Genomic DNA, 16,040 nt, shown 5'->3' on the forward strand with positions numbered 1-16,040 from the left:
TAAAATATATTCAATTCGCAATCTATAACAGAGAAAAGCTGAAGAGTACAGATTTAATGATGATTAATTGACCACCAAAATAGTTCTGTCCACCAAATAATCAATAAACTATTAATTTCAGCTCAGCACAGATTTGATTTTATTATTGTTATTGTTATTATTATTTTCTTTTAGAAAACTCTTGACTGCTGCTGGAAAACTATTGAAACACGTTTTCCCACTTGCTTTAAGAGAACAAAGCTTAAGAACAGCCACAAATGACTGATTAAGAGGATCATTTTTTAATTAGTGTGAATTGGTCATTTATTAAGAACTCTGGTTACCCCCTCAGTAGTACTCTACATGTCACTGATCTCAGGTGAAACACTTATCGTCACCTGTTTATGCTCCTAACACAAGCAATAAATAAAATACTATTATATTTCTATAAAGAGGACAGTTATTCTTTCAGTGGTAAACGTATACAACAGTCTCATGGGACAAGAGGACCACGTTATATAAAAGGAGTGTTACTGGGTTTTTTTTAATACTGAACATGCACCAAAATACTGCATCACTACGACTCCCATGTTAAAACAACCCCAAATAATGGCTAAATATACTTTCTTCTCTCTGCATTTCTCTTAATTCCACCACTAGTCGTTAGAAACCAATTGCCGGAGTGGAATATGCAAATGCTTTTACAGCCGACTGAATTTTTGGTAATATTGTGCATAATAACTGTTCAGAACAGATCTTGAGATACATGATGGAAGAACAAGAGGAAATGGTGCTATTTACTCAGAGCACAGAAATTGTTGAAGACCTTCAGGGGGCATGAGGCCAGTATAGCGTTGCCACGGAAACGCACTGTGGCACCTGTCTTTTAATCACTGCTTCTCTGTAACGTTTTTTTTTTCCTGTCGAGGGCAGATTGTGGGGTTCATAATAAGGCAGGCAATCAGAAAAAGAACCACACTGGCCTGCAAATCAATTCCAGTTCGTGCAGAGTGGAATCAATAGGTGGACTCATAAGAGCTGGCTACGCAATCTGCATTATATTATGTAGAGTTGAATGAGGACTGTCTATGCTGAAGACTGCTTTCTACATACAACAACCACGCTAATCAAGTAGTCCAAAAAGTGTGTTCAATGACTCTCTTTCAGAGAGCAGAAAGAGCTTCTGGCCTAATACGCGCAAAAAGAAGCATGATTAATTCAAGACACAATCCCTGCAAACGGTGACATTATTCCAGTTGAGATTTAGACTTGCTTGCTGTAAACTTTGTAAATGAAGTGCGGCTCTACTACGATAAGGCACTTGTGTGTTACACCAGCATGCTTCCTTCAACCCAGCGCCTTTTCAAATGCACATTGAGGACCTTAGAAATAAATTAAACCAACATTTGTACAAGGTAGACATGTTTTCAGCATTTCACACACGAGCTTAATGTGGCATCAGAAAAAAAGGCTTCAATAAATGCACCTGGGTCCTCAGCTACTGAGTAAACACATGAACAAACACTTCAGGTGTGTAACGCTGTTTTAGCACTGAACATGATCTTTATCTGTGAAAGATAAAACTATTGGTGTTAAACGAGCACTACCGTGAACTGTTAATAGGCATCTCAAACACACTCTGCTGAGACAACCAGCCCGAACCTGTCGTTTGGACAGTGAGGCGGCCATTTTGTGGCCGTCGGCGGGACACGCCCTCACTGCTCCTTGCACTCATGCTTCGATGCGTGCGGCTGGTTGGAGCTGTGACAGGGTTTCCACAGCAGCGGGGCGCTGAAAATGCCGATGACGCCCAGGTTGAGGATGAGGCTGGCGGACAGCACCCCGATGGTCCCCAGGAAGGACGGCATCCCCCCGTGGGCCAGGAGCCACGCCCTCCGTGACGTCATGTCCGCGAGCACGCCCTCCATCTGGAAGTGGGTCCCCACCACGGCGCTGATGTGGAACAGCTGGTGGCTGTGGCCTGAGCAGCGAGATTCAGCTTGTCAAACAGAGAGCGCTCTCTCGAATATTTAGAAACTGTGCGGGGCTCAATCTTTCAGCTCTGCACCGCCGTGTGTAAACACTCAAGAGCTCTGCTCTCAGTTAGAGATTAAATAATCAGTCAATTAATCAAATTAGCAGCAATTTTGATAACTGATTAATGATTCAAACTATTTATCCAGCAAAAATGGATTTCTTGCTTCTTCCTGTTCTACATCATCAAACTGAATTCTGTGGGTTATGGTTAGAAAAGACACATTTTATCGCCTACATGATTAATGGTTTTCTCAAAAAACAAAGTGGTTGGATTAATTGAGAATACAAATAATTGTTAGTTGCAGCCATATTCTCAAATGTGATGATTTGATGCTTTAATTAGTCTTTTACAGTTGTTTGTTGGGTTTCAGACAATAAAACGAGCTACTTGAATACATCACCTGAGGCTTTGCTCGGCTCATAAAGTTTGGAAGCTTTAACAAAGCAACAGTGGGGACGGATTCAACATTTTCCTTCAGATCAACTAAGTGCCTTATTTGGTTTAATGTCACTGTGCTTCAACTATTTTTAACACCATTAGCAACCCTTCTGCTCTTTTCTTTTCATTTCTTTTGTGCAGATCAGTAACAAACAGCAGCTCCTCTTTTGCACTGAGAAACATGTGACCCATGCGAAGACAATCCCAGACAAAGAACACCACCTGTTTGAAACCTTACCAGGACAAACAACCGTCTATTCAGAAACCGGCTGAAAAGTTTTGGCAAGTTTGCACGCAATCAAATCAAAAGCCTTTTTGATACAGAGCTATTGTTTGGTGTGAACTGTCTGGTGGCCAGCAGGGAAACATTTAAGAGCAGGCAAAGACAAAAGACAGCAAATAGAAAAGTCTCAAGCAGAGTGTAAAACTAATTTTCCTGCAGGAAGCTCATTTTTAACAGCACATGGTGCTCACTTTATAATTTAGACACTGCGAGCATCTTCTTCGCAAGCCTACTCTTTCATTCAAATCACACTCAGTCACACCGGGAGCTGCCCCCTGAAAATGTGGGCAAGAGCTCCACTGGGGACTCTGGGGATGATGCATCTTCTTTACATGTTTGTGATGCATTCACACTCTCCCTGCACTGAACTCTGCCTTTATTTTCCTTTCTGGCATCCACATTTGAAGTATTAATCAGTGCATTCCGTGTAAAGGCCAACAAGCCAGTGACAACCTACATCAACACGCATGAAGGACATACCAAAGTAGTCGAAGCGCCCTGGGGCCAACCTCTCCGGGAGGTGGGCAGTAAACAGGAAACAGGTGAGGAAGGCAAAGAGGAGGTGGTAACAGTGACTGGACAAGGCATCGCTCGGGCTGCAGCTTCCCCCGCAGCACAGAAGGATCTGCAAACAGCAACAGATTTTCAGACGAAATATATTATGAAAATTCCATAAACCAACTAATTTATCTCAAGAGTCCTGCAAAAGCAGCAGAGAAGATAAAAGACAGATTGAAAATGTCAACACAAGCCACCAATTTAAGATACGAGGACTCCTGTGCCTAATGAACATTACTGTTATCAACATGGTGGTTACAGCATCGTTAACAGCATTTCTGATCTACTTAGGGACAAAAAAAAATATCCCTCCAACAAATGACTTGCGTATTGCACAAACTAATCATCACAGTGATTAGGGGCATTCATTTGATGGCAGCGATACATTTGTATTAGATTAAAAAGGGAAATCAGTCTGTGGGTTAGTGAGCCAAAGTCCTGCTCAAAAGTATTAAAGCCTGGCACTAATCAGCTCCGAGCGCTTACATAATAATACACAAAAAACACATTCTGAGGCTTTGGCAAAATACAGTAGCTCTTAGTGGCAAAATTCAGTCAGAGAGGAATGCAAATGTGAATACAGTACATCCTTGCTGTGCTTTTCATGTGTGGGGGAGAGCACAAAGAGACATTCCCGATACGGACACTCACCCTGTAAAACAGAGGAATAGTGTCAAATATAAATGGAATGACAAACGCTCCGGTCCTTAGAGCTTTACTTCTCTGTGGGAACTGCAGCTCCAGGAACCTGTGAACACAGACAGAGGGCGATAAGCTCCAACTGCTTTTATTCCGTTTTTTCATCCATTTAAGCAATGTCACCATTACATAATCTGTCTACTGACAAGTTCGGTTCTCAACTCGACTCAACAACGCAGGAGTTCGCCACAGCATTAACCCATTTCATATTAGTTTCATACTTTAAAAGTTGGTACTTTACATAAATATTGATCTAAAAGAGCATGTTTTCTCAGATAACTCTAAAAACAGGATAAAATGTTAATGACGGTTCAAGTGCACCAACAGAAGTCAGACTGATGCATCAGTTTACTACAGTGAATAAGACTTCATTTAAAGTCAGTAACATATGCAAAGGAGACTTGCAGTGGGTCATCGTGTCTTTAAGAGCTGCTGAAGAAATTTAATTTGTCTGGGTTTCAGAGGAGAGCTCATGTGTCACATGACAGCATAAATGCTGTTTCAGAGGTCTGAGAGAAACACTCAAGAGAAGTGCGGAGACGTTATCTGCATTCAAGATCGGTTTCCAGTTGTTTGAAGGGGGAATTCATCTTCACCTTCTTCGAGCACATGTACTTGATTTTACCCAAACTCCAGAATGTCACATTCCCACAAATCCAAGACTTAAAATATTAACAAATTTATTTTGGGCTGTTGGCCAGAGGGAGAGGGGCTGTGCAGTGACCTCTTACCTGGAATAGCAGGACAGACTGGTGCAGAACAGCGTGTTTCCAATGGCAATGGGGACAAAGTGTTGATGGAGCCAGCTGTTCACCCAGCAGTCTGGTATGACGTAGTATCCGTAGCTAATAGCACAACCTGAACACGAACACAGAACATTAAAAAAAATAACACTTTAGAGAGAGGAGGTTATTTTTTCAGCATCCTACCTCTCCTGAACAAACCTCTGTATAGTTTCAATTCACATTTATCTTTGTATATATTTAGTGGTAAGAGAGAATGTATTTCTGTACTATATGTACTTTTACAATGTGTTTTTCATATGAAAAAAAAAACAAAACTTAAAAAGTTAGTTTTTGGATTTAAGTCAAAGGACCTGCAAGAAAGGCCAAACATTTATGTGACACAAACAAACATTGACTGACAAAAGGAGAATGAGGATAGGAGAAGGAAATAAAGCAGCATGCCACATAAATGACATTGTTTATGTGGGGGAATTAGGAAGGGAAGGCAAAAAGGAATTTAATTAAATAAAAAAAAATACAGCTAAGCATTAAAATATTTCCACATGCCCATTTGAGTACTTAAGGTGGTTTAACAGATTTTTGTTCTGGTGGCAGAGATGCTACACGGTCTTTCCTGATACAACCACCGGGAGTCGCCAAAGTCGTAAATATTTCAAATTCTACATGGTAGGGCCATTTCAAAAATCACCTTTCAAAATCATTTAACATGAGCCGTGTTTGAGTTTGCTTTTAATAACAAGGAAAGATCTGCCCATGTGAAAGCTTCTCAGAGGATTGGAACTGTTTAAAGACTTGCAATCAAAAAGAAGCTCAGTGTAGATGCCTTGTTCTTCCCTGGAGATCATCTGCTGCACTGTGTGTTTCAACAAAGCCCCCCCCCCTCTCCCATGAATGTTCAGTCTCTGACCGTAAAGTTTGTCGTGTAATTTTTTTTGGTCTGCAGTGAGAAAACCCTCCTGCAGCCTTTATCCCTGAAGCAGACTTTTGAACACTTTAAACTGGGCAGATCTTGGCACTAAGAAGCTTTGTGGTAGATTAAGGATCAGTCTGCCGGGCACCACACCATTTGTCAAGAGGCCCTCAGCTAATGTTTGTCAATGTTTGACTGCTGGTCCGCAGGTAGGATCTTATACACTCTGCATGGATCATAAAAACACCACTAAAGGCAAACACTACTGTATAATCTGAGATGCACACACACAAGTGCCACCATAAGCTCTTACAATACAGACGGTAGGTTCACTTTAAAATACACAATTCTAAGTGATTCGAAAAGGTCAAGGGTTGAGAGAATAAATCTGCTTTGCATTTACTGTATGTGCTCGCCTGGCAGACAACAGGCAGACAGACCGTGGCAACAGTTTTCAAATGGCCACTTGTGCAAGAAGCTCGGAGTTCTTGCAAGACAGATATATTACTCTCCTCTGTAACGGTTGATAAACAATGACCTCGTCTATCATTATTCATAGGAGAAATGGTTGCGAGGCCAAACAAACTAACTGTCAGCTGTCTGGTGTGGAGAGAAGCCATGACACAAATTATTTCTCAGGAGGAAGGCACACAAAAGAGATATCATTACATGTGGTTTGAGTTGACATGGAAATCAGGCATGCAATGATCACGTCCACACCATGAAAGGCAAACAGAAGCATGCTATTGCCAGGGTAAACAATAGATAGCAGGGGGAAAAAAAAATAATTTTTGTGTCTCATCAGTTCTCTAAAAAATATGTCAGCCTTCTTGGGTGTCTCAGAAACTGTGTCTAACAAGTGGTGAAGAAAAGAGCAGGACGGACATGCAGATTAGCTGCTCATTACACATCAAAGGCCTTCAAAATAAATAAGAAAAACATTTTTTAAAAATCTATTTTAAAAGGTGCTATATTGTTAGTCTAGTTGCTGTGTCAAAGTCACAGTATAACAAACTAATCTATCGAGGCAGCAGCAGAGCAGCAACTCCTATTTTCTATGGGGTAAAGTTATTAGTTTTGTCAGTGGAGTCTGGTGGCTTTGAACCAAGTAATAGAACGGCTGTCTTTAGTTAAAGAAAAGGGAGGTTTATCTTTGGTGGGTCCTGTCTGTAATATGCACGCACTTTGACGAGGTTTCCCCAAAATATTACATTATAGCCATTGTAGCCTGTTTAAAACTCAAACTATGTAAAGATAGAGCCCGGGATTTTAAAAAAACTGAGGTGTTTTTTAAACTCAACTCAGCGTGACTCAACAACAGTTTTTAGGAGACAGATGATCACTGGAGCTCCAGATGTTCCTTGGAGTTCTGCAGAAAATCAAAAAATCTGCTCCAAATCTCTAATCTATATTTTAGGATTCCACCACCATGTCTGAAGTCTTACCCAGACTGTAGAGGCTGAGCGCTCCGTAGTCAAAGAAGTAGCAGATGTGGCGGGACTCCGGGGACATGGTGCTGAAGGTGTGCGCACAGCTGGAGGTGAAGGGGTAAATGCAGATGAGCAGCATGTACACCAGCAGAGGCCAGGTGTAGCTGTCGGTCAGGAAGTTCAGAGTGGAGCAGAGCACACAGAAGCGCCACAGGAAGTACCTGCAAATCACCACTTTGTCTTATTCCAGTATATTTAGAATAAGCAACTCAGCTCAAAAGTGCTTCTGTCTGACTTCTGCTGTCCCACGCTTTTCAAGGCTGCTGTACTGGGACTTTTCACGTCATCCTGGACTTGCTTCAGTCTCCTGTTTATTTTGAATCAGGCTTATCGCATTTCTGGGGCTTCTGCCTTAACTGTTTCCCACCTTCCTGAAAGTCTTTAGAGCATATCTTATCCACAGGTTTATTTTTTTTTCCTGCTCTACGAAGAATTTAAGTGATTACGTTTCACACACTGCACATCGATCCTCATACTTCTATTGATCTCCGTCATGTTTTTACAGCTGGAAATTTAACATGTTAACATTACAAAAAAAATATTCTGGAATCAAGTTGCACACAGCAATAAATGCTTATTCTTGAATTAGATCATCATCAAACATAAAACACAAGATAAAAGAGCCCATGACAAATAAAAAAAAAACCAAAGATTTGCCTTCTGTTGCACACACCATGTTGGCAGGAAGTGGGTCCAGATGTTGATCGTCTCGTTGTTCATCTGGAAGCTGCTGAGGACGCAGTCCAGCGCTGAGCTCCGTGGGTGACGGTATCCAGAGATGATGCTGTCCTCCCTGAACACCTGAGGACCAACCAGAGAAGCCAAGTGAGCAATTACACTGCGCAAAAGTCTGCTGACCCTTGTGAGGAGAAATTCACTTTTCACCTACTCTCATCTATGGAGCGGTCAGAGGGCAGCATCCCTGGAGGTTGTACAGAGCAGGCTGAATCACACCTTCGGAATTTATACATGTTCTGTGCTTAGAGTACGTGCCCCGGTGCAGTGGTTCCAAGTCTGCACAGCGTCCACTTGCAGCCCCTCGCCAGAGTTTTCATGTCTGACTTTTTAAATGTTCGACCGTTTGTTGTTTTGATTGAATATTTGATAGCGGCCAGAAATAAGAAAACATCCAACATATAGCAAGAAAAAAAATAGAGAAAACAAATACAAATTTGTGAGGCAGAACCGCTGAGACTTATCTTGTGACCCCTTTGAAGGATCCCGACACCCAGACTGGGATCAACTGCTTCAATGGTTTTCAGTCTACCTCAATAAGCATCACATTTATTTTGAGGAAGTGGTGAAGACTGGCTCTCACTGGATGTGCTAAGAAAGAAGATGTGAGGATAAACAAAAGATGAGAAAAATTTAAATATTTTCCCAAGCAGGAGAGATCTGATATTAACATGCCAGTTTGAATAGACTTCTAGTAGAGCATTTTGGTAACTTTAAGTATGCCTCGCAACTTTTGAGTCAAATAATTAACTCGTGAGATTTGCATGTTCCACACATAAAAGTGTTCAAGTGCATTTAGGTGAAATCTAAAACAACCATAAGTCAAATCTCTCTATAGTAAATATGTGTTCTTCCTTTGTCTCTGACTGATATATCAAGTGTGTTACTCAACCTATACTGACTTTAGAAAAGCTTTAACATTTACTGTTGGTGCCTGATGGAGCTGTTTGTCTCTCCAAGGAAAAACAATCCTTCCAGCACATGAGATCTGATGTGTGTTACACATCAACAACAGTTTGGGATAAACAGATAAAGGCCGACACCATAACTGGACCAGGGAGACAAGGTCACACATTTTAGTTCTTGACACTGAAACTGCTGACTGATGTAAAACCACCACAACAAAGCCTATCACATCAAGATAAGGTCACTACAGCAGAGTGGACGCCTGCCAACACCGATTCTTGAACTGCTCTGCCTCCTGTTGGACGCTCTCTCCGTCCCTGTCAGCTACTGCATATCTTTCCTCCTAAGGCCTGGATGTTAGATTTATAGGGTTTTAGGAACAGAACTACAGATGATTCTAACTTGATATAAATACTGGGAGGTAAGCAGGTGAAGTGTGATAAAGATGTAGGGGTAGAGCAGAAGAAGACTGAGATGGCGGTAAATACTACTCCTTAAATATTTCCCATCAAAAACATAATTGAGCTGCATTGGTATCAGATTTTCTTTTTGTTGGACTGAATGACTAAAGTGCACTTAAAACACCATAAACAGAAGAAGGTTGGTTGGTAAAACTTAAAGGCAGTTGACTAAAATGACTTTTGAATGCATCATAGTATACGTGTCTCGTAGATTCACGTTTTCATACATAGTCCAGCTTCGTTTGTAAGAGCGCACAACAAATCAATGGCTGATGTTAGTTATGTTGGGCTCTTAAAATATATTAGCAGCGCCTACCTACTAACAATTACCGCAGTCAGAGCTCAAGCTGACACACGAGGAACAACGTGGTAGTAAGTAGGTATTATCTCCTTTCAAGATTAGAAATGTCAAAAGGTGCTTCACAAAAGGAATAAAGTATGCCGTGTCCCATCTTGATTTTCCTTCAGTGTAGGTTGACTGGCTGATTCTAGCAGTGCAAGTCTTGGGTGGAGTATCTACAACTGGCCAGAAAAGCAGTCTGGTTTGTTGGTCCTGTTCTGGTCCTTCTGTTTCTGTTTCTGTTTGTCCTTGTGTTCAATCAAAACTAAATTATGTAAATTAATTAAATTATCTCTATTATTACAGTGTCAGTAATAGAATCAACACTGTAATAATCTACAGCGTCTCTATTGTTGCATCATTATGTGAACTTTAATTTATGGCTAGTTTCATTGAGTTGAAATCTGCGTATCTGGCAGTAAATATCAGACCCTTTTTAAGTTGCTCTGTCTTCTGTACATGATCACATGTTGTTGCATGATTGTTGTCACACCCCGATGCCTCCTCATGTCCTGACTGATTCTGGGCATTACACAAGAGGGTCCTGTAAGAGTCTTACAAGGAATTCAAGAATTGTGAAACATGCGTTACATATACAAAGACAGGAAAGAATAAAATACATGGAAGATGGAGGAGTAACTTTAATGGAGCAGTGTTGATTCCCCAAAGCCAAGTTTTTGCCGAATGAATTACTGGGCTGTTTGCAAGAGTTACTGGTTTTGTACCACAAACTGCTGGCACTCATTCACTAACCCAGTAGACTCTAACCGTATCATTATTTTTATATCAACAATGGCATGAATGACTTCTATAATGTGTAATGTAGCTCTGTAGTTCCTCTCAGCTCTACGGAGCATCTTAGCATCTTTCAGCTAATGTTGCTCTCTGTCTCGTGTAGGGACACAAGGTTATTGTCTCTGTCTGGAACGTTCACTGCATTACCCTCACCGTCTAGTCCTTAACTGAATTTTTTACTGAACAATGGAGCTCAAAGCACCACCCTGTGTGACCCAATGCCACCCCAGTTCCCCTGTTTTATACAGTCAGTCATTGTAGAGGATCCCCCCAAGGTGGTGACAGGTAGGTTACTTCAGAAACCTGACAACAACTCACTACAGGCAGGCTCAGACTGACTGCCAGGAGCACCAGGACTTTTCTTGGTGGAATAACTGCCAGATTTATTCTATTCTGAAAGCTGGGTAACTTTGCTCCCAGATGAACATAGTGGCCAAAGTTATAACTGGTCTGGTACCCGTTAAATCAACAAACAGGGTCAGCCTACAAAAACAGTGGTCTGGAGGTTTGTGTGAACGGGGAGGCCTGGAACGGAGCCAAATCCTGGCCTGAATTCTTGTTTCAGTCCGCCCTGACCACAGGACATCAGGTATTAAAAGCATGATAAACCAGTCTGTAAGACAGACCCACCAAGAGTCATGTAAACCTCTCAGTGAAGGTCTCCTTCCTTACCTTGGGGACTTGGTGGATGTCAAAGAGCTGGGGAAGCTTGATACTGAGCATGTCTGTGGGCAGTCTGATGGCACCCCTCCCTCTCTGACAAACTTCCCTGAGCCTGGCTCGCCCTCCACGACAGAGGACTACCCAGACAGGGTAGTCAAACACGGGGATCCGGGGCCTTTGTCCTGGACTGTCTGGCTCCCATCGCAAGCAGCGCCCCCAGCCCTGGCTCCACCCGCCTCCGACGCCACTACCGGCCCCGATCCCCCGCCACACTGGAAACACTGCAGACACACAACAAACACACACAATGAGACACCAACAGAACAGCAAAATCTGGATTTCTCCACTCTGGCTTCCCATCAAATGAAGAATCAATTTCAGTATTCTTGTTAACCTGCATAGGTTAGAGATCCACCCTGAGGCGCCAGCTGGTCTCTGAGGTTCCCTCACCATGTTTCAAACTAAAGGAGAAGACTGTGCTATTGAGGTTCTGGCTCTAAAAAACACTCTCCCTTTGGACTGTGGCAGTGGTGTGAGAAGTATCATCCTTTACTTCAGTAAAAGTAACAATTCCACAATGTAAAAATAACCTATTACAAGTAACAGTCTTGCACATACATACACTGACAGAGGTGCAACATATTGGTTGTCTGAACAGTGTGTTTTAGGTTCATCTTTGCAACGCTGTTGACAGGAGAAGTGTTATATCAGCATTAAAGTTTATATGACAGAGTCTGTCCTGTGGTGTCCGTTAGCTGGAGCACACACGGAGAACAGTCTCTTATTGTGTCTGCTCTTGAGACATACCCAGACATCAATTTGAAGAATACCTGTCATTGTCACACTGCAGTGGCCCGTGACTGAAAGCATGCATGGAATAACAACATGTTTGTGAGAGCCAATATTACACAGAACAGCCTCTCTCTCTGTCAGCAGAAGGGGCACTTAATCAGAAAGCAGTTCCTCACCCCGGACAAGCTCTGCCTTGACAGTATGAGGCTAACAAAAATACTACACGATGACTTTTCTGATTGTTTTAAATGAATCTAAAAAAATAAAGACCACGTAAAAACTATGATTTGTTTTTTAAATATAAAATTTTTTATGTCTGTGCAACTCCACCCTTCCATCCATATTAAAAATGGATGGAAGGGTGGAGAAAAGAAAAATTAAGTGTAAGGTTGAACTCTGCTCTGTACAGCCTGTACAGCATCACAGATATCAGCACGTCGGCTAATATTCAGTACAGAAAGGCAACAGATGTAATGGAGGCGTTTGTTTACAGTATGACAGAGCTATCCAAGCTGGGCCAAGTTTAACACTGACGCACTCTTCTTATTTGTTATGTACTGAGCTCTTTATACTACTTTTATGATTATTTCTTATATCATTAAAATGCAAATATAATGTACTTGGAACTTACAGAATGTGGTAATTTAGAAATAGCTTCACCATATCATACTTTGTCCCTGCGACCCTTTCAAGGATGAGGGGTGTAGATGATTGGTGGATGGATATTGTAGTTTGTCCAGAGAGCAGTGACACGTTTATTATCACCTGTAAAATATGTATGTATGTACTCTGTGCAGATTTTGTTCACAGTTCTCAATAAGCTTCTGTAAGAGGTCCTGTATATTCTGTGGTTAAAAACAAATATTAGCCAATAAATTGTTAATTGTCTTTTTAAAACTCTCAAACATGGATATCTGATCAGCCTTAAAAGTCCAGAGTAGGTCAGCCTCATAATGGGTTGTGCATTATAACAATAAGCACAAACATTTAATTAATTTAAATCGGATGATTTCATATACTCACAAAACTCCATGTTTTTCTGTAAAAAGCTCCTGTAAGGTCAAACTGCCTGTTCTGCCTTTATGTCATTAACTCACCATAACCGTCAGCATCAACTGTACTGCAGACACATTATTATTTTGAAAAAGAGAATAAAGGAGAATTTTTCCAGTTGAAAGCCACAGTTATACTGCAGTATGATTGACCCGCCTGTGTCTCTACTAAGTCTGGGCATTTTCCCCCAGACCTGACAGGTCACAACACTTCCTGGCGTCTCTGTCATTATAGCTCATACCTCGAGGGGCTCCTCTCAAGCAGTCGGGGAGCAACAAGAGGCGACCGCCGCTTACTGCAACCCAGCTGCAGGCCCCAGCCTGTTAACTGTGACAAAGTGAGCTTTGTGGAGGCTAAAGCCTTGAGAGTACAGGGGCCAAAGGATGACTGTTACACGCTGCACTGGATGGAAATGAGGTTTCTCACACTCACTCTCTCTCTCTCTCTCTCTCTCTCACACACACACACACACACACACACACACACACACACTATCCTGCCACGGAGAACATGCACAAATACTCTAGACACGACATGCATGCACACTAGTACAAATCCTGCATTCATCACAGCTGGAAAACATCGGAACACACACACACACACACGGAGGAACAAATACAAGACGACCGCTTGTGTCGATGACAATGGCAACGAAAAGCCACCGAGTTCACCGCAGTGTGAAAAAAAACTGCTCATTTGAATTCAGATCATTAGCATCGTGTGGTGCCACATGATGGGATTTGGGTGTGTGTTTGCAGGCTGTGAGACTGATTTGAATGGATAAGTATGCATGCAAAATCTACAAAGATTAGATGATAACTGGACATCAGAGATGAGAGACGAAACAGGGACTTTATGAAGCTGAATGCAGCCTTCAACGACGTTATTGTTAGAGTGAATTTTGGACAGTTGACGTGATGTTTGCAGACATGAACCAGAAATGTACTCTTAAGGACATGGACTCTGCTCCGCAGTGACATCAGGAGACACTATAGCTCCTCCAAGCGCAGTGACTCAGGAAGTATGTCAGTGTGTGAAAAGCGCCAAAATCATAGCAAAGTTGTACATGCTCTCTGCCTTTGAACAGAACCCCCACTCCCCTTCAAAAACACATGCACACACAAAGTCACATGGTGTCAAACACATGGATTTGTGCCGAGTTAGACAAGATGCACATTTAGGCTGTCACGATACAGACCTATAACACGGGGTTAAATATCGAATGTTTGCTTTCCCTTTGTAGATTCTCTCTCAACTTGGCTTGGACAAAGGCTTTTTGTCTAAGTGGTTTATTAAATTTGACATGCACGCACCCTCAAAAGATAACATGCACCATTAGAAGCTGCCTGTGGTTTCCTGGAGATTTCGAGAAAAAATATTTGGCCCCTCCCGTCCGAGAGAGGCTGAGAGAGTCGTGTGGAGATGAGACAGAAGGATGATTAATCGTGTTTTCAGCTCTATTTTGACACCAGACAGCGTTCTTAACCTCTATACAATTTGTGGCTTTGCCAAGCAACATGTCAGCTTCCAAGAAAGATAAGATAGTTAAACTGAAGCTGTGCATCCCCTTCACACATTCCCATTCAGACTGGTTACGTTCTTAGATGATAACCAAGCTTTGATACTGTAAAAGGGAATATGAGACATAAAAGTACTGAATTTGTGACACATTCTTTTAGCTTTTGCTCCAATTTATTGGATCCGAAAGGAAACAATGACTACGGGGTGAAGGTGCTGACTGAGTGTTTAACTTCACATCGGAGTAGGAACATTAGCCGTTTTTGTACATGGTTCATGTTTTTTTTGGACAAGTTGACAAAGATTCATTAAAAAAAAAACATTTACAGCTAACATTTGCTGCCTCTTGGACATTTAATGCTGGTTTTTCCCTCAAATCTATCACAGGTATGCATCTCCTATATCTATCTATATCATCTCCTATACTGCGGCCTTCTTCACCTTTTGCTTATTTCACGCTTTTTGGTCTTGAGTCTGATCATTATTTATTTTATTCTAATCTGATTAAACAAATGAAATAAAATGTGTTGATGAGTGAGCTTTAGAGGTGCTGATAGGAGGATTTTGTTAACTTTAACTGAGCCAGGCTAGCTGTTTACCCCTTCCCATACTTTATGCTGAGCCAAGTTACCTAAGGCTATTGGTGGCAGCTTTATAATTACCATACAAACATGAGATCTCCTCCTCCAACTCCCTAAATGTCAAACTTTTCCTTTAAAGCTGAAAGTCTGCACTTCAACTTCACAGTCATACTAATACAATGTCAAAGTCAAGAAAATGAAAGACACTTTCATTGGTCTTGAAGGAACGCCCCTCTGAGCATGTAATGTAATGACATGTAGAAGTTAAAATTACTTTTAGACCAAATAGCACCGACTGGTTTGCTTGTAGAATAATTAGTATTTCGATTATCTGAAACAATCCCTCTGATAGACTTTCTTCTCTAAATCGGTGGAGTTCCCCAGACTAACCCATTTTGTTTCCTGTGTGTATGCAGAGAAGTGCTGATCCGTTAAAGGGTGTTTACTCAGCAAACACAGGGAGGAATACAAGTCTAATGACATGCGAGATATGTTCTCTGACTGCTCATGTGACTAACGTGATAACATTGTCGCTGTTATGACAGACAGACAGTGGACCTTCTTCACCCAGCTCGAGAAGTTGAATTTTGCAGATGACCTAGCACGCACACACACACACACACACACACACACACACACACACACACACACACACACACACACACACACACACACACACACACACACACACACACACACACACACACACACACACACACACACACACACACACACACACACACACACACACAGGATAGACAACAGGACCTCAGCGAGCATCTGGTCTTATGGTCAATACGGGAAAATCTAAGACCATGAGAATAAACCTGGAAATACTCACAACAACCTTCACAGTTGGGCGGCAGCCATAGATGATGTGGAGCATTTCACCTGCTTACGGAGCAACATCAGCAGGGATGGAGGAGCAGACAAGGACAGTGGGCTAAGCATTGGTAAAGCACAGCAGGCATTCAAGGTACTTCTGCCAAAATATAATCAGAGCAGCTGTCCAACAACACCAGGCTACACATCTTCAGTCCCAACGCAAAGACTGG

At 41.8% G+C, this 16,040-nt stretch overlaps 1 protein-coding gene across 1 annotated transcript; it reads right to left on the minus strand.

Moving 5' to 3' along the window:
• Positions 1-59: 59 nt before the first annotated feature.
• paqr6 (progestin and adipoQ receptor family member VI) lies at positions 60-11,314 on the minus strand. The gene is made up of 7 exons (XM_070835445.1): positions 11,051-11,314; positions 7,815-7,942; positions 7,097-7,302; positions 4,727-4,853; positions 3,948-4,044; positions 3,219-3,363; positions 60-1,960 (listed from the first exon to the last, which is right to left on the minus strand). The coding sequence occupies exons 1-7, from the start codon at positions 11,099-11,101 to the stop codon at positions 1,695-1,697; spliced, it is 1,020 nt and encodes a 339-aa protein (XP_070691546.1). The 5' UTR covers positions 11,102-11,314; the 3' UTR covers positions 60-1,694.
• Between the last annotated feature and the right edge of the window lie 4,726 nt (positions 11,315-16,040).

Source organism: Pempheris klunzingeri, chromosome 8, assembly GCF_042242105.1.
Source record: "Pempheris klunzingeri isolate RE-2024b chromosome 8, fPemKlu1.hap1, whole genome shotgun sequence".
NCBI lineage: Eukaryota > Metazoa > Chordata > Actinopteri > Acropomatiformes > Pempheridae > Pempheris > Pempheris klunzingeri.